General features: G+C 49.7%; 1 protein-coding gene across 2 annotated transcripts in view; it reads left to right on the top strand.

Annotated features, from left to right (window-relative positions):
* Positions 1 to 1,182: 1,182 nt before the first annotated feature.
* Positions 1,183 to 19,297, top strand: part of CDH4 (cadherin 4) — a 1,019,548-nt gene continuing 1,001,433 nt past the window's right edge. For both annotated transcript variants that reach the window (XM_029611832.1, XM_029611831.1), the window contains exons 1-2: positions 1,183 to 1,367; positions 2,108 to 2,219. In XM_029611832.1, coding sequence (XP_029467692.1) covers positions 1,308 to 1,367; positions 2,108 to 2,219 — 172 coding nt within the window. In that variant the 5' untranslated portion in view covers positions 1,183 to 1,307. The remainder of the gene's footprint in view (positions 1,368 to 2,107; positions 2,220 to 19,297) is intronic.

Below are 19,297 nucleotides of genomic sequence, written 5' to 3'. Positions count from 1 at the left end.
TTCCCATAATTACATAATGGGAACCCCCCTCCCCCCAGAAAAGAACCTGTGGCTGGGGGTGAAAGGCTTTCATGTGGTGCTTCCCTTAAACCAATCAGTCTTTCTGTTCTGACTTTAATCACTGACAAACCACAAGTTTTGGAAAGCTTCTCCTACTTTATGGCTTCCGTTATTACGCTGCTGTTATCAGAAACCCCGTGTAATTATCAGCCCCGGTACATCCAACATCTGTACACAGGATACGCAACAAATGCATGGCCATACATACATGAGACGGGTTCCTCTTTCTCGTCATTGTAAGCATTCGTGTGAAATGCACAACATTTTAAAAGACTGTGCCCAAGACGGAAGGACTGTTTAGGTCTGAGACTAATGGAGGAGAAAAAAAGGGTCAAGAACTAAGCCAGTTCAGATTGTCAGGGGCGTATTCAGAATCAAAGGGCTGCAGATGTTGTAGTCTAGTGGAATGCCTTGAATTTAGCTACAAAAAATCTTAGTTTCCTTACATCGACTGCATTTTGATCATGGATCTAGCTTCCCTGTTAAGAAAGAGGAATTTGTCTCCAGTATAGCGAGCACTTTCATGTTGCAGCATTCAGAACGGATAATATCTCTGCTTAATTGTGATCAGAATTTGCATAAAGACATACAGGGGAGAAGCCCGTGTTCTCTAAACGAGAGTGAGCTAAAAACAATCCTTCTGAAAGATAGATGGCAAATTGGTTAGAAACGCTGCAGCAGCATAAACCCTGCACACACCTTTCCCTAGTTGTCTAGCAATCCGGATTATAAATAAATTGCTGGGCACGGAGGAGAGCTGCCCATGTGCCAAGGCTGTGCGATCTCTTCACCCCATACAGCAAAGAGAACAGGTGCCCCTAGAACAGAACAGTCACCGCCTGCAGCCTGCTCTGGGTGGTCATCCAAAAAAACAACACAATGCATCGGGATTCTGCCCCCCCCCCCGGGAGGGGGCGGGGAGGGGAGAGGAGCTCCCGGCCGTCGTGCACCCCCTTCTCGCAGCGCGCTCCCTCTGCCCGGGCGCCCCGCGGCTGCCACTCGCGCGCCCCAGCGTTCTGCGCTCGCGCCGGGCTGCGGCCGGGAGGAGGAGGAGGCCGGGGGCGGGGCCTGGCGTCAGTGGGGGGGCGGGGAAAGGGGCGGGGCAGAGCCGAGCCGAGCTGCACCAGGCTCCGCTTCACCTGTGCTTCAGAGCTGGGGGGAAAAAAGCGCGGAGGAGCGAGGGCGAGCGGGGCGGGAGTTTGCTTGGCAGGGAGCGGGGCTGGGAATCGACGGAGCTAGCCTGCAAGATGCCTGCGGGCCCCGGACGGCTGCTGTTGCTGCTGATCGGCTTGGCCGGCTCTTTCCGGGTAAGTTGCCGGAGCTGCTGCTGCAGAGGCTGGGGAGGTTCTGCCCTCCCTGCACGGAGCGCGCTGTCCCCCCCCGGTGATGATGCGTGCGATCCCGGGCTGCCGGCCTCTCCTGTTCTCCCCCGCACCGCCCATCATTGCAGGGCTGGAAGCCCCGGGAGGCTGAATCCCCCCTCCTCTCCCGCGATGACCCCCCCCCCCTCGCCCTGGGGGTCCCCCTCCCCCTGTTGGAGACTCGCCGGCCGCTGCTGCAGGAAAGTTGCCGGACCGGGGCTTTTCCCTACATCGAGGGATTCCGGCTGTACTTTTGTGAAGTCCGGCAGCGCGGATCCGGGCCGGGTTCTGGTTCCAAAGAGCGAAATCGATAGCACTGCAAAGTTAGAAAATAAAAAAAATCCCCCCCCCCCCCCGCCCGGAGGCTGCCCGCTTCCCTCTCGCTCCCCGCCGCCTTCCCTCGCTGAGAGCCCCCCGAGGCGCAGAAGCGCATCCCGTGCTGGGGCGGGGTCTCGGCAGATCCGCAGAAGTAGGAGCCCGGAGCACGTGGAGCCGTCCGACGGCCTCCCCCGCCCGAGTGTGCCCGGGGGCCCTGGCCATGTGCTTCGCCCGCCAGTCGCATTCCGCGCCCTCCAGCACCATGCAAAGGGCCCCTTTGCCTTATTGCTAGGTCCCCCCCCCCCAGCAATGCATCGCCAGCGTCCCGGAGTGAGTCTGACGCCTCGCCCCCCTTCCCCTCTCTGCAGGCGGACGCCGGGGATCTTACGGTCGGGGCCACCTGCGAGCCGGGCTTCCCGGAGGAAGGCTACACCGCGCTGGTCGCGCCAGACATCGCGGAGGGACAGGAGTTACTGCAAGGTAAGAGGACGGCTGCCCACTCCGCCAGGGTGCAACTCCCCGGGCCGTGGCATTAGCTGCAGGCTTCGTGGTAATGCTGGGAGGGAGGCGGAAAGTGCCTGCTCCACTCCGGCAGGTCCCCCCATCTGGGGGCTGAATGTGCAGTCGTTAAATTGCCATTTGCATGGAAAGCAGTGGCTCGGGGCGGGGGGGGGGGGTGCGCGTAAAGTCTCCTTTTTGGAAATGTGCGATAATGCAGACAGTGTTGTTTAAAATGGGGTAAACAAGCCTCCAGACATTCTGTTCACCAATGTGCCATTCAGTCTCGTTACTGCCTCGGCAGCAGCATGAAACACACACACGAAAGCTGCAGTTAGCTTTGTGGTAATTGTCAGGTTAGAAAGGCGTCTCTGGTCGGCGTGATCCCGACCTGGTCTAGGGAACTGCTTGCTCGGGAGGCTGCAGGGCGAAGATGTCCCATTTAAAGGCTCCTTGACTCCTGGGAGAATTGCTGAATCCCTGTCAGCGCTGGGTAAATCAGGAAATGCTGCACCAGATCTTTCTGTTTTGTTTTTTTTTTTTTGGACTGTTTGACTTGCTTGGGGTCAGAAAGTTGCTTCCCAAGCCATGGCCTTTGGGGAAACATGCAGATACGGACGTGCCTGTCTGTCTGTCGCTTTCCTTCCCACTCTCTGTCATTTAGCTCCTCTTGGGGTCCTTACTTTCTCCTGAAAGTCACTGCCCCCCTCCCCCCCCCCCCCGGGCTAGCAGCCGGAGCGCCGGGCTCTCTTCCCCCCCTCCTCCTCCGTTCTTCTTGTAGACCGAATGCGATCCGCGTGCAGATTTGTGTAATTTCAGAGGCCGTGGTTTGAACGCTCAGACCCCGAGCGATATCCTTAATACAGTAAGAGGGCAGTAAAGGAGAGAGAAAAGTAATTGCTTATTGCAGCGTAAGGAATTTTCCGCCTGGGTTTGTGCTGCTGCTGCTGCCGGGGCATATTTTGGATCAGGGGCTTCTCCAGCTCCTTGCGTTTTATACATCTTCTCCCCTTTCAGGAGTTACCTTTGCTTTGATAGCAGTCGTGTTGGTGGCGATCTGAACTCTTGCCGGATAAAACATCACATTCATTGTGACTTGTGCGTTGAATATCATCCGAGCTTTTCGCCAGCCAACCAACCAATGCATTTTGTTTGGGTCGCTTGAAGGAAAATGTTTGGTTTAAAAGCTGAGAGAGTTTTTTTTTTTTTTTTAATTTTCAGAAAGCATTTCAGCTGAATAAATATCACCCTGGGTTGGGGTTTTTTGTTTTTTTTTTGAATTATTTTATTTTTGCAATGTACTGTAGTAACATCAGAACTGTTAATGCTAGGAAAGAGAGAGGATTGCATTTCAAACAGCTACCAGCATACACATCACAAGAATTAAAACCCTAGGTGGTCCACTCGGCAAGGACAGATTTAAACCAACAAAAAGTCATCGTTTTATTTCTTCATAATTTCATGGAACAGCTTAAACAGTAGCACACCTTAGAGGATTTTTTTTTTTTTTTTTGTTAACCTTAGTACTTTGGTTTCCCACATAGATAAAACTGAAGTGTGAAGGTTTTAGAAATATTGATTTAGCCGGTCGTGCCACAAAATAGCTTCCCCTCCCAGTGGCCCCCCCATTCTGTGCCAGTGGGAAAACGTCTCTGTTGACCATACGTTCTGTCAAATCCTGGCAAGGGGGTGCTGCTTGCTTTCAGAAACCTGTGCTACAGCTGTTTTCATGCATCAGAAACGTGTGTGTGTGCAAATATGTCACAAGGGGTTTGAACAAAAAAAAAAAACCAGAAGAGTACCAAAGAAGCAGTCCCGTGAATTCTTGCGCCCCCCCCCTCTCTCCAAAAACCAGGTTGTGTAGCAGGAGATGGTAGACTTGTGCGTGCCCTTATTCTGCCTCTCAGCAGAGTGTCCGGGGAGCTGGGCAAGGCACGCCAGATGCTATGTTTCAGTGCGGGCAGACGCTAGATTTTAACACTGCACGCTGAAATAGAGAGGCATTATCCGGGAAGGGTATGAGTTACGTTTTGCGAGTGCCCATGAAGGTACATTTTTAAGTGTGCGAGGGGAGCAGTGCTGGGGCTCACGGGTCCCTTCCCCCCCCCTCCCATGCTGGATGCCAGCGACTCAAGCTAATTAAGAGCAGATGAGGAGAAAGAGAGAACATTTTTGCAGAACCCAGTGGCATCCAGGTAACGGCCGCCTCCTTCCAGCAAACCCTGGCACCAGGCAGGAGCCTCGTCTTCTGAAGCCTCCCTTGCATAATATTTTAGCAGTGTTGGAATGGATGGTGACCATAGAAGGCAGAGAGAGGAGGAACAGCGGCAGTGCATGGCCAGGGGGATGTTTACCCTTTGGCTGCCATTCACAAAGAATTTAGGCAACGCACTCCAAAGGTCCCATTGGTCAGCCAAAACGTGCCCTGGTTGGGAGAACAAAGAGCGGCTGCGCACTTTTGCTGCCACAGCAGACTCCTGGGATGTGTGCGCTTTTGGGTACAATTGTCTTTTTAAAAATTGCACTAAAAGCATTGATGTTCTGTGAAACCGAACATCTCTCGCAAACCCAAGATCCCTCGCACACCCCCCCCCCCTCGACCCACTGCCCTGCTGTGATTGTAGGGCTCTTTAGTTCAGTAAATGCTACAAGACAGAATGAAATGCGGCTTGTAATTCGTTTTAGCCAGGTCTGCCTCGCAGTATGGATCCGTGTCCCAGACGGCAGTGGGAAGCGTTCAAACCACACACTGGGTTGCAAAAGACGTTAAACAGACGATGCCCGCTGATGATAATTGAGTTATTCCGGTAGAAATAGCTTAGCTTTAAATTGACAACAGAAGCTCTTACGGAGTCATTGTTTTATTACGAGTAGGCCATAAGCCATTAACCGCTACTTTGTGCGGTTCCCCCTTATTTGCCTGAGTCAGCTTTCTGATACCCTGCAAGCGCACGGGACTCCAGCAGGAGCCATTTATTACACAGTAATTAACTTGTTTATGATAAATGGGTGGGAGAAATGTCATGGCATTTTGTTTTATGTCTAAAAGGGAAAGCATTTGCATTCTAGAAAATTTCATGTTAATTAGGCTTAAAATAGTTCCCCCCTCCCCCCTCCAAATCGGTTAGCAGGTACCATATATGGCGGATGAGGAGAAATAGCCGAGCGTGGGATTAGTAGCCTCTTAACTCCTAGAAGCTCCCGGATACCCGAGTGGTGCTTCTGTTTTTCTCAGCTTTTATGGGAAAACTATTGAAAGGTGATGCCGTGGTACTTTCCAGGGTGGTGCAGCTGTATCTGCGGTCGCCGATGCTCGCCTGGCGTTCTCTCTAGGCTAAGATGGCGTTTTTTATAAAGCCGTGGAGCAGAATGGGGGAATTGCACCTCGGCTTGGCTTAACGCGCGGTCTCGGGCCGGAAATGCTTGTAAACCCATCCATTAGCCGCCGGCCTGGATGACGGCCGCGCTGCTGTGTGGGGGAAGCCCGGTTTTTGAAGCAAGTCGAGGACCTGGATTTTCGTCACAGGCCTGACCAAACTTCAGTGCCGCCATATTTTGTGACAAGCGTGCTGCGGTGCGGTGAGGTTCACCCGTGGGGGGGGGGTAGATGAGCTTTATTGCCACCGAACACTGGGCAGCCAAACCTTGTATTACTGTATGACGGGTGATTTTTTTTTTTTTTTTGCAGGGTGGGCATTTGAGAGGTTAATGGAGCTGTGTTTAGGAAAAAATTCCTAGCATGTCCTTGGACTAGATTAAGATTTTCCTTGGTATTGCAGATGGATGCTCGGACTCTGACCTAGGCGAATTCAAATGCTGTTGCAATTCTGGTTTTTATAAGAGACCCTGAGGGGGTGGTGCCCTGGGATAAAGTTACCTAAATCTAGAGAGAGCTGCATTGGCCCTGGATAAAACTGAATTCTCTTAATAGGTTGTGACACATTTTAATAAATAAATGAATGGACCAGTGTGAAATGGCAGAGTAGTAAACGAGCATTTGAAAGCAACTGGATCTCCCGTCTTCAGGCACGACTCGTGTGGTCCCGAAAAGTCATGTACTGCTGTCTTTTTATATTGGGTCCATTAAGAGGTATTGCACTAGGGCTAGCTTTGTGGCCGAGGGATGGCCCCCTGGTTCGATTCCCTGACCAGATGGACCGTTTGCACCCTGGGGCTGGGGACTCTGCGGAGGCAATGTTCATATCCCGGGGGGGGCGCGGGGAGGAGCTGTGCTCATCGCTAAGAGCGCCACCCGGTGCACAGATTTGGAGCCCATGATCCAAGGTTCTGGAAGGAGTCCCGCTACATGGCTCCCGGCCTCGGCGCCGTTGGCTGCTGGGACCTCCGGGCAAGGGCCTGTTAAATTAGGGGGCTAGCCCTTGATAGTCGCAAGTGAAATCTCGTGGCGCCAGGATCCCAGCACTGGTTCCCAACGAACTACGGAAACTGCTGTGATTCCATGTGTGGAACTCGTGGGCCACAGACAGGGCGACCAGCTGTCTTGTCCGGTTACAGAGGTAATCGGACACCGTGATGTCCGGTAACCCACGCAGGCCCGTTTCTAGCCCGCCGTCGAGACGGGAAGAGGATGAACGGCAGTTTCCGCCTCGCCATAGTGTGCCGGAGGAGGGAAGGCACCCGGCGTTCGTGCCAGTCACTTCCCGCCCCTGGGCGTGATGGGCAGGTGCTCCAGCCAATCGGAGGCGATGCCGTGCGGCCAATGGCGGGAGGCGCGGGCCGAGACGGGCAGTGCCCCCCCCCCCCCCACCGTGTCCAGTCCAGATCTTCGGAAAAGATGGCCACCCTAGCCGTAGAGTTAAGGCCAACTGTGGTAAAAGAGCACCTGTGTTTTACATTTTTTAACTTTTGTTCCTGGCAAAAAAACCCCAAACAAACCCTGCCAGTCCTCAGCCAGTATCCAAACTGAGTTATAAAGTGCAGCTGGCGCGTGGGCCAGCTTATACGGTGCTGGAGGTACTCACAGTCTGCTGGTAAAACCGTTTTTGTGTTAATATTTCGAAGCGGGTACTGGATGCTGGTCTGACCCAGTAGGGCATGTTCTTACCGTAGATATTTCCCCGTCCCCGGAGGGCTCGTGATCTCAGCTCGTGTCCAAGGCAGGGGAGGGTCACAAGGAGCCACCGGCAGGAACTGAGCCCTGGCTTCCTTGGTTCGTAGCCCGCTGCTCCAAGCCCGAGGGCCGCCCCGCCACTCGTGTGCTTCCCCTGCCAGCTGCAGAGCTCTGGGCCGGAGTGAGGGCCTCGACCTCGGCTGCCCCCGGTTAGAGGACGGTCCCGAGCAAAGCTTTTCTCGCCCGTCTGTAGCCGGACTGGGGAAGCCCGTGGAACTGGCTCCACATGAACAGTTAGGCAAGGCGACCGTCAAACTCCGGAAGGGGGCTGGCGGGGAGGACATTCGTCAAAGCTGAGGAGACCTTTTTTTTTCAGGTCAGTTTCAAAAAGTGATGTGTGTGGTTAAAAAGCGTGCGCTTCCCACGTTCCTCGGCGGTGTGAAAAATGCCCCAACTAAAAGCTTGCACGTTGTATCGCAGAGCGTGCGTGTGAGTGCGTGTGAGTGCGTGTGTGAGAGTGTGTGGTGCATTAAGAGGGGATGTGACCGGAGGTGCTTTTTGGTTGGGGAGGATTGCATTTGGACATCTCCTCGTGCACTTCCCCAGCAGAATTCTGCCTGCACTCGAAACGGACCCAAGGGAGAGCGCGGTCTCTGTGCTAAGATTCCGAGCGAAAAGCGTGCGCTCTGAGATTTCGTGCAGAGCCCCTCGGGTACGAGGTACGTGCGGCCTGACAACTGCCCCCCTTTAAAAAAAAATATATATATTTTTTAAATCATCAGTTTGCTCCTGCTTGGGCTTTTATAAAACGAATCCTACCAAATTTGACCCTGATTTTCAGCAGCGGTATATAATTTTTAGATTAGTTGTGTGTGTGTGTGTGTGTGGAGGGGATGGATTTTTCCCCCTCCCCTTCCAGTTTGTTTTGGGGGGGGGGGGAGAGAATGCGTGCGGCCGGAGCCCTCGCTCTGAACACGCTGCGAGGCCCCTGAGAACCTGCCGCCAGCCTTGGCGCTTTGTAAATGTCTTTCTACTGCTCGGACACTTTCATGTCAAAAGCCAACGTTTAGATCAAGTCCCCGGCGGAGAGAAGCCAGCAAGAAGCCACTCCCTAAGCAGTTGCTAACATCTGGCTGCTTTTGAAAGCGGCTCTGGAACAGGGAGAGAGGTAACTTTTATTTTTGTAGGACAAAAGCAGGCCTGACAAAGGAAACTGGTAACTGAACAGAGAAAATAAAAGCACATTAGAGGCCCCTTGACAGAGATCAAAACTGGATATTTGAAAGGGGAAATGTGTTTTTTTTTTTCTTTTTCCCTTCTCGGATTTCAGAAGGCAAATAAGCTACATAACGTTTTTATTTGAAGGTGAAAAATGCAATCAAAGAACAATTAAGCTTTATTGGAAACAGTGCTACAAATACCATTAGTGAGATGCCAAACCTAATGGGCTCCTGTGTTCAGAAGATTTTTGATGTGGATTGATTAAGCCTTCTGAAAACAGGGCCCAGGTTTGGGAAGATTTTGTAGCCTGCAGTGATTTCCGTTAAGGCGCTCTCACAGGTGGATGAGATGCTGCCGGTGCCAGAATACGTCGGCAGGTGGCTGCCTTTCTCTCGCGCGCGCACACACACACACCTCACGGCCCCCTTCTCAGCCAGAAAAGCTGCAAGCCGCTGGAGTTTTTTCCTCTCCCTTCTGCTTAGCCCCTCCAGTAGGCAGCCTTATCCTCGAAACCTGCAGCTTTTCTGGAGGTTTGTTCTCTCTTTAAGATATCCGGCTGCCTCAGCCGGACATCTTAAAGAGAGAACAAACCTCCAGAGTTTTCTGGGCATGGTCAAATTTTGGATGAATTTGACCATGCCCAGAAAACTCCCAATCCAGGAGTGCCACAAACCAGGTCTGGTTGTCGGGAGATTCGTGATGAATATGCATGAAGTCCGTTTGCATGCACTGCCCGCGTTGTGTGCAAATACCCTCGGGCGTATTTATTGTGCGTGTGCTGAAAGCCCGGCCTGTCTGTGGCACTCCAGGAGCGGAGTTGCCCATCTCTGAAATAAGATATTGGCGTTGGTGTCGCGCTGCAATCGAATGCCGTGTAGGAGAGCTTCAGTTACTTTCTCGTGTCGTGTAATAGAAATATACATTTCTCAATGGCATGAGGGAGGGCGAGGTGGGTTTTTCTATGGGGATGGCCAAGACCCTTTTGCTCTGCAAAATAGTTGTGCAGTTGGTCCTAGTTGGTCTCAAGAACCCACGTACAACTTCATGGGTTAATTGTTACCACTGGTGCTTGGAGAGGCTGTATCTTCATGCGTAACCCATTGAAGAGCAGATTGCTGGCCGTTTTGACAGTTTAATTTTGTACTGGAGTTTTAGAAAAGGCTTTGCGGAGGTGTCCAGTCTGAAATACGGAAGACCCTGCCCTTAATGAACGTTGAGGGACGGGATCTTTTTATGCGTGCTCATAAATGCATTAGCACGTCGCAGAGAATATGTTCAGGATAGCTTGTTTTTAGTTACAGTGCAAGGTTTCCCAAGAGACAGAATGCGCAGTGCATAATATTGTTAGGAAATTAACATTCGGGGAAATCTGTCTTAGTATGCTTTGCACGGTAAGTGTAGAATTAGACTAATGTTGGAAATTACAGCTAAATGCAAGTGTGCGAAAGGATGCGTTTAGAGGCTTTCCCTGTTCGGCAAGCAAGTTGTTGATGATAACGTTTTTATTGGCCTGAATTCATCTCTTGACTGACTTCCAGGAGCTATTCTGGCCTGCTGAACGGATCATAAATCCCAAAAGATGGTCACAAACCCGTCAATTGCGCTTTTCACAAAGCTGCATTTAGTTAGCGTGTGTCTCAGTATTTTGTAACGGTGGCCTGTTCGCTAACCACGGTGGCGAACCTCTGTGAATAGGGCTGGATTCTAGTCCAGCAAAAAGGCCTCTGCTTCCAACTTGTCTGACCTTGATTTCTAGGCATCTGCTCGGACTCGCCGGGCAGCCGCATATCGCTTTGCTGCAGAGAGGAGAAATACTCTCTCCCCTAAGGCCTGATTTTCAAAACCACTTCCACGCTTAAAATTGGGTTTTACATGTGTAAGCGGGCTTTTGAAAATTGCTACAGTATATTCCATTGAATTGCCCGTAGGATTTAAGTGAGCAAGTGGCTTTTGGAAATTGCTACGGTATATTCCATTGAATTGCCCGTAGGATTTAACTGAGCAAGTGGCTTTTGGAAACTGCTACGGTATATTCCATTGAATTGCCCGTAGGATTTAACTGAGCAAGTGACTTTTGGAAACTGCTACGGTATATTCCATTGAATTGCCCGTAGGATTTAACTGAGCAAGTGACTTTTGGAAACTGCTACGGTATATTCCATTGAATTGCCCGTAGGATTTAAGTGAGCAAGTGGCTTTTGAAAATTGCTACGGTACCGTGTTACATCTACGCATGTAACTTCCGTGAAAAGTCACCTGTAAGTGAGTAAGGTGCACTCTTCTCAAAGTACTTATTCTACAAAAGAAACGTCCAGAGCACATATTACATGCATACATGTAACATGGGAAGGGCAGTTTTCAAAAATGATCCCCCGGTGAATAGTGATTGACTCTGCTATATTGGCCTGGTTGAATATTGCCCTCGCTTGGTGTGGCTGCAGGTATGTACGGGCTTCCATAGTGCGTGTACCTTCAGCCGCGCTGCCAGGAGGTCTTCCTGGAGCTGTGTTTCAGTCAGGGGGAGGGACATAGCGCACGCACACGACAATTTGATAATTTGCATAAAATAGACTTCACTGATACAGCTTCGTGTGCTCTATGAAAGCTGCCTCCGAAATGTGCAACTGTGTACGTGTGGGTGTATCTCTCTAGGCGTGTGTGTATATATATATATATCTCGAAACATAGAAACGTGAGACCAGAAAATACCATGCGGCCTATCTAGTCTGCCCATTGGCACCTCCTGCTCAGCCCAACAATCCCTGCTGCAGCCGCCTCGGAGATCCCCTGTGTTTGATTAACCCATGAGTTTTTGGATTCAGATACTGGCCTTGCCTTTGCCACCTCTGCTGGGAGGCTGTTTCATGCATCTGTAAAGAAATATTTCTTAGATTATTCCTAAGTCTACCCCTTTCATCCTCACCTCGTGACCCTTAGTTCTTAATATCGTGCATTGCCCCCTTTTTTGCATTATTGACGGCTTGAGCTGTTCTGCCCTTTATTTTCTCATGTGGTAAGGCTGCCCATTCCTCTGGGGGGGGGGGGGGGGGGGAAGAAACCCTCCAGATCCTGTACATTCTTTGGTTGTCTTCATGAACTGCAGGTTTGATTTCTCCCCCAAAGAGGCTCAATGATGATGAGGTCAGGAGACTGTGATGGTCACTCCAGAGCCTTCACTTTCTTCTGCAGGCGATGAAAGCTCGACTTGGCCTTAAGTTTCAGGTCATTGTCATGTTGGAAACTCCAAGTGCGCCCCATGCGTGGCTTCCTGGCTGAAGAATGCAAATTCTCCTCCAGTATTTTCAGATAAGATGTTGTGTTCATCCGGCCATCAGTTTTGTTTAAATTCCCTGTGTTGCTGTAGCTCCCCCCCCCCTCCCCTCTTATAAAAAGGCAGACATCCACCTCCATGCTTCACAGTAGGGTTGGTGTTGACTGCTCTCCAAACATAGCGTTTATGGTTGTGACCATAAAGTTCAATTTTGGTCTCATCCCTCCAGATTCTTTTGTTCCAGAAGTTTTGACGCTTCTCTGGGTGAAGTTTGGCGTATTGTAAGCAGGATATTTTGTGGTGGTGGCGGTGGTGCAGCAATGGCTTTTTTTCTGGCAACTCTACCATGCAGTCTGTTTTTGTTCAAGTATCTCCTTATTGTGCATGCTGAAACACCCACACCACTTTGTTTCAGTAGAAGTTGCTTGTGGGCTTTTCTTTGCATCGCGACAAATTTTCTTGGCTGTTGTGTCTGAAATCTTTCTTCGCCATCCTGGTCGTGGCTTGGTATTAACAGAACCCATAATTTTCCACTTCTTGATCAGAGTTTGAACAGTACTGACTGACATTTTCAAATCTTTGGATAGCTTTTTATACCCTTTTCCTGATTTATAAAGTTGAACTACTTTTGCTCACAGATCCTTTGACAGTTCTTTTGCTTTCCCCATGCTTCAATAACCACCAGAGTCAGTGCAGCCCTGGATGAAATGCACAAGGGTTTCTGAAAAGCTAAGAAACTCAGCGACTATTTATACACAAACACTACAATCAAACATGGCACAGAAGTGGATACCTACCCTTCACTGCCATCTCAACCTGTGTGTGTCAACTTGAGTGTATATTATCAGCCCAAACATTCAAGGGTATGCAAACTTTTGAACAGGACCATTTTATTATTTCTTTTATTGCTATGGTTTGTTTAATGACTGCTATTCTGTGATGCATAACAGTTTTTAATTTGAAACACATTAAAAATAATGTGGGTTTTGTCTGAGTACTCATGTAAGCAATTTAAGAAAACATATCTTACAAATCCTGCCAGGAGTATGTAAACATGATCGTGTGTGTGTGTGTGTGTGTGTGTATAATCAGAGAGAGAGAGAGAGAAATGCACATCTCGGTGTGCATGTATGTTTGTCAGATATCGTTCTCTTTATTTCTCCTGCATCTTTTGATGTGGCAGGGATCTTCTAGTGCAGAGTGCCAAAGGCTTTATCTGTTCGTTTCTCAATATATTATATTGTTAATCTGAGGCTCCCTTCTCTCCTTGCTGCTCTGGACCCTGTCTGGGAAGTTATTTGATTTCAGAGCTAAGATAAAGGATTACTCTGCTTGAAGGTTGATAAACTGGGGGATCCTCTAGTGCCCTGCAGGCTCCCTTAATTCTGCTGCTTTCTCTGGGGTGAGGGCTCTGGCAGCACATTTCTGACATGGGCTGCATGACCACTTCTGGAGGAGGGAGAAGGGAGGGAACAATGTTTTTAATCAGCTTGCTAATAATGAATACTTGCTATTAATATAGATTTTTAATATTTCCTGGCTTTGAATGGCGTCAGCTGAGATCTGCAGTGTGCTGGATGTCAGACCCGTGGGTGTTGTCGTGGCCAAGTGAAAGTATGGTTGAAATACCGTTTTTTTTTTAATATTTGGCAACAACCTTGTCCTTGCAGGGATACATTTCAAAGTAATTTATGCACATAAAGCCCAGGTTTGTGCCCCCTAAATGATGGGTTATAAAGGATTTTTTTGCGCATAGAAATGTGAATTACCCCATTTCACGCATGTGCTTTTATGTGTTCTGGGAGAGGTGGGCATAGGGTTGGGTTTTACATGCGAACCTTTTTTGATTTTTATAAAATTTGGCTTACAATAAATGAACTCGCGCACCCGACCGGTTGTAACGTTCTGCAGATTACTTTGCACGTGGTGTTTTTGTAGTATTTCCAAAGCAAACATTATGCATATTTGTTTGCTGTGAACATTTGCATTTCCAAAATACATACATTTTTTTTTTGTTTTAACAGTTACATGGATTAATACATAACCTTTCCTAGAGGGCGGTGTTATATCAGCATGGAAATCGTCAGATTTCCCTTGGCTTTGCGTCTTACGATTTTCTTTAAAGATGTTGCAGTGAGCAGCTAAAGCATTAGGAGCTACGGCGTGCAATTGCCAAACTGCATTTTGGGCAGACCTGCGTGTGAAGAAATCGTGTCTTGTGAGGGATCCCTAGTAGGCACGGGGATTCGAACTCGTCCTCGGGCCTATGTTCTACCTGTTAATTTGCCCTAATTCTATTTTCTTTTTCTTTTTTGTTAAGGGGGGGAGTGGAGTAAGAGAGGTGGTTCTGTCCCTTCTGAGCTTTCAGCTCTGTCAGAATCAGAGCCGAGATCCAGGGCCTTCGTAACTACTCGGAGGGGTGCCCCTAGCCCCTTAAGCGTTCCTGGTGCCTTGCAAGGGGACTCCATCTGGGTCTCTAAATCTGACCACTAGGTGTCGCTGTTGGGGCGGCGGCCGGTGCTCCCCCCCGCAGCGACCCCAGGTCACGGGCCGGCGGGGTTGAGGTGGGGGCGTGGGGGACCTGAGCCGGCCCTAACGAGCCCCTGCGTTTTGCTTAAGCCGCGCACGCAGGCGCTGACTCAATATTAGTCTTAGCAGCAGCTCTCGGTTGGCGAGTTAAAGCCTGAATTTATGGCGGAGGATATTGTTCCCTGGCACGGAGAGCACCACGTGCGTCTCTCTCTCTGCTTTCTGCCGAGGTCAGCAGCCGGGGAGGGGGAGGCGACTCTCGGGAAGATCGGGAAACGAAAAGATCCTGCCGAAAACCGCTTTCCTCCAAAGAAGTGCAGCTTTATTCTTCCTGCACCGGGGCGGGTTTCCCTGTGCAGTTTGTAATCTGTTACCCCAGGGCTCGGAGAGAGCCGCTCTACCCGATGAATCTGCAATAAAGATTTGCACCGGTGGATTAAGTTAGGAAGTGCTTTTTCGTTTTCCTTTCCTTCGGTAAAAATAAAGTAAAATAAAGGCAGGGCGGTGGGCAGACTGGAAAGCTCCGTGCGAGTATCATTTCACTGCTGTGAACCGGGGAAGAGAGGAACATTATTATATCGACCCGCAGGGATGGAGATACAGAAGTGGCCGTGCGCTTAACTGTGGAGGAATCAAACTGTTTTACTGATAACATTTTATTGATTCATCTGCTCTCGGTTACAAGTAGCCTGGAGCCTCAAGAAATGAAATGGCTGCTTCGGAGTTTTTGTTTTTCCTATTATGAACATTGCAGTGTGCGGCCGCTCGTCGCAGTTCTCAACATCGGAATAGTGCGCTGAGAACGCGCGTTATGAATTGTGGTTTGCAAAGAATGAAACCGCGTGCTGGAGTTTTCGCCCACTTTGATCTTTTTCATTTATTTATTTATTTATTTTTTATGATGTTCGGTTATAAAGCATGGAATGCGTGGTTCTGGGCCCCTCGTGCACTGGAGCGAGCCTTGCGCTATTTCAGATCTCGGTGTGGGGGAGGGCTTTTTTACGCCTTTTAGAGAGTAAATCTTGTGGAGGCTTTGTAATATTTCACTTGGAAGCAGCTCCAGCACTGCTCTCTACATTAATGGTGGGGGTGAAAAGGGAATTAGAACATAAGGTTACTAAGAGCCAAGAGAAACAGTTAAGTATGAGAACAAATGTGTGAAGCTTGCTGGGCAGACTGGATGGACCGGTTGGTCTTCTTCTGCCGTCATTTCTATGTTTCTATGTTTCTATATGTAATGGGTTCCGCTGCTTGGGGCGACCCTGGCGGCTTCCTTCAGAGATCCTGGGGTGCTGCGGGGGGGAGGGAAGTAACGTTGCTCAATGGCGACACCTACTGGCCAAACTCGGTTTAGGATGAGGGGAAATGCCCCAGATAGCTGAGAATGGGGAAGGTTCGTGGTCCAGTCGCCCAACAAAGAGGCTGGTTCTGATTGAGTGGTCCAGTCGCCCAACAAAGAGGCTGGTTCTGATTGAGTGGTTTTTTACGCCTTTTAGAGAGTAAATCTTGTGGAGGCTTTGTAATATTTCACTTGGAAGCAGCTCCAGCACTGCTCTCTACATTAATGGTGGGGGTGAAAAGGGAATTAGAACATAAGGTTACTAAGAGCCAAGAGAAACAGTTAAGTATGAGAACAAATGTGTGAAGCTTGCTGGGCAGACTGGATGGACCGGTTGGTCTTCTTCTGCCGTCATTTCTATGTTTCTATGTTTCTATATGTAATGGGTTCCGCTGCTTGGGGCGACCCTGGCGGCTTCCTTCAGAGATCCTGGGGTGCTGCGGGGGGGAGGGAAGTAACGTTGCTCAATGGCGACACCTACTGGCCAAACTCGGTTTAGGATGAGGGGAAATGCCCCAGATAGCTGAGAATGGGGAAGGTTCGTGGTCCAGTCGCCCAACAAAGAGGCTGGTTCTGATTGAGTGGTAAGAGAACTGCCGGGCCAAAGATAGCATTAAACCCCAAAACCATTTAAGGACTCTCTAATTGAATTCCAGGACTTAAAAAGGTTAGCTCAATTTTCCTAATCCCAGATCTGAAGAGCTCCTGATGAACCCCAGAATTCAACTATTATTATTAATATTATAGAAGCTTATAAATAAGGCAGACATGATGCACAATTAGTAAAATGCTTGGCTTTCATAAGACAGTATTTAATTTTCCATTCTAATAGCATTTTTTCTGTCCTGCCTGTTTTGATCAGAGCAGATGATCTTGTAGTCTGATCTTGTGTTTTCCTACAGATCTATTTTGTGTATTACTGTACAAGTTGAAAATGTAATAGTGTCACAAAACATGAATTTATTACCTGCCTTTACTGACGCAGTTATTTTGAAGTGGCTTATCTGATGTGTCTTATGCAATGAAAGATTACTTCAGATTTAATGACTGGATCTTTTATCTTTGAAATAACTAGCACAGTGACTTACAGAATATTGCTAAGCAGGTTTCATTGTGTCATGAAATGCTTTAGTCAGAAGTGGTAAATACGAGCAGACTGTTTTATGCAAGCACAGATGTTCTATTATATCACACGACGTTTGGCTTGCATTCACGGTTCCATACTGGGTACTCTCCAAAGTTATGAGTGTCTGCTGCTCAGCTGCCATGTTGCATCTAACCCAGATTGGTAATGACCAAAAATCATTACTGTCTGCCAGCTGTTTGGTGGCCCACAGCAAAATTGGATGGCTGCTTCCGTTTTGGCTCCCAGTTGATGGGCTGATGACCCACGACCCTAACGGCCAGAGGCGACCTTACAGGAGTCCGGCTCATGGGGGGAAAAATCAGCCCCTGTGCCGCCCCCTTCCCCCCCCCCCCCCCACCTTAGCAGAAATCTCCAGTCCCTCCACCCCCCCCCATCCCATGCATTCCCTGTCCTCTGGCACAATCATAGAAACACGACAGCAGAAAAAGGCAACTACTCTGTCCATCCTCCACCAACTGCTGACCTCTGCAATCCCTACCACTGGTCTCCGCAGAATGTATGTTGTGAGTTCTGTCAGTGCTGGTGAGTCGACGACTTTTAGGTATTTTATTCAGGTAATTTTGTTATTAATTTGTGATAGGAGTTTTTAGGGGTTTATTTTTTATTTGTTTTAGGATATTTTTGTGATTTTTCTATTGCAGTGGTTCTCAAGCTTTTTTTCCTGTCGGGACAGATGGTTCTCACGTGTGTGACGCGCTGAACCCCCTGACCATCATGGGGCTAAATGTGAACATTTACCATTTTTTAAACCCCTGCGCGTGTAAATCCCGGGCCTTATGCGTGCCGGGCGAATTTTCAAACGGGCCCGGCCACGCGCGCGTAAACCCTGGTACACGATTTGAGGTGCCGGGGCCTGAAAAGGGGGACGGTCCATGGGGGTGGCCGATTCAGCAGACGTTTTGCTGCTGTGCAAGCTGCTTCTGCTGGAACGGAGCAGTAAACAAAAAGATACAAATGGAAGGTAGGCGACGGGATTTAGAGGGAGAGGAGAGGGGAAAGGAGGTTAGGTAGGGGAGTAGGGAAATTGGGAAGGCCAGGACGTGTCGCCGAGCGGAAATTGCAAGTCTCCCACCCCTCCCGTACATGCGTGCGTGGCTCGTGCATATTATAAAAATCGGCGCGTCCCATGTGTGCGCCCACGGATGTGCACGTGCGTCTTTTAAAATCTAACCCCGTGTTCTGCATCCATTGGAACCCCTGACCCCCAGCAATGGATGCAGAGTAGAACTCGGATGTTTCCCGGTACGACTCACCCTATTTATTTATTTCAGTGTTTTTATAAACCCTCGATCCATGTGAGATTCACTGGATCACAAAACTGATTTTCTGATTCTGATGTCAACACAAACTAATAAAATATCTTACCTCGGTCATAGACACAAAACCCAGCTTCACCAAATACAGAATAAGACCTCACACTGCAAATGTGGACACAGACTGGAATGGAAACCCCAAAAAAGCCCCTCTGCGTGCAGTGCAAACCTGGAGAAGTAGAAACAGAAATACATTTCCTCCTACACTAAGCAAAGTTCAGAGAGAGAAGAAATGCACATTCCTCAAACTGACAAACCATGGCCCTTGCACCCTAACACTCCCCCTCCGTACCCCCGTCATCTCCCAGTTATCCCTTTCAATCACATCCTCTCCCCTGCATGACTCTCCCTGCCCCGTCCTCTCATCTCCCCCTCCCTCTCTCTTCCACCTCTCCTTGCCCAGCATCCCCAGCCTCCTTTCCCCACCCTCCACAGGGTGAAGAGCTCATCAGCAGCTTCTCTTCCAGGCTCAGTGGGGTAAGATAAAGTTGGTGTCCCATTGGGCCCAGAAAAGCAGGTGGTGGCAGGGTCTCGCTCTGGTCTGGGGTGAGGAAGGAAACGGCCTCCCACTGGGCCAGAAAGAGGAGAAGGAAGCGAGCGGAGCCTCCTGTCGGGCTTGGTAAAGGAGAAGTCGACCGACTCCCACCCCAGCCGATGAGGAGAGAGCGGCCTCCTGCTCGCTCTGCGACACACGGGACCAGGGCCGCCATCAGGAATTTTGAGGCCCCATACAGCCAAAATGTCTGGGCCACAAGCATTCAGTGGATAAAGTATATGCAACAATGTTTATACCTATGTGTAAACTCCACCATAGGTGTAAAAAAAATAAAAACAAGTCTCCTCGGCCTCCAGCTAGCAAGCAGACAGCGACGGCCCGCGCGCTTTGCCGGCGCATACTGTCTGACGCGGCGGTGACGTCACAGCCGCGTCAGACAGTGAACGCTGGCAGGACAGAGCGCGCGGACGAGTCTCTGTCTGTGGTGCTCTGTAAATCAATGCTATGCGTGTCTAAAAGACACGCATAGCATTGATTCTCTCCCTTCTCTGGGGCCCGCACCCAGGGCCGGCTCCAGGTTTCAGTAGGCCCCTGGGCGACAGACTGTCGGAGAGAGCCTCAGTGGGCCTCTTTGCCATGAACTAATACATCCCCCAAGCGCACCTGCCGCCTG

Source organism: Rhinatrema bivittatum, chromosome 8 (assembly GCF_901001135.1).
Source record: "Rhinatrema bivittatum chromosome 8, aRhiBiv1.1, whole genome shotgun sequence".
In the NCBI taxonomy this organism is placed as follows: domain Eukaryota; kingdom Metazoa; phylum Chordata; class Amphibia; order Gymnophiona; family Rhinatrematidae; genus Rhinatrema; species Rhinatrema bivittatum.
Note: the sequence above shows the minus strand (reverse complement) of the source record. Positions and strands in the feature narration are given on the sequence as shown.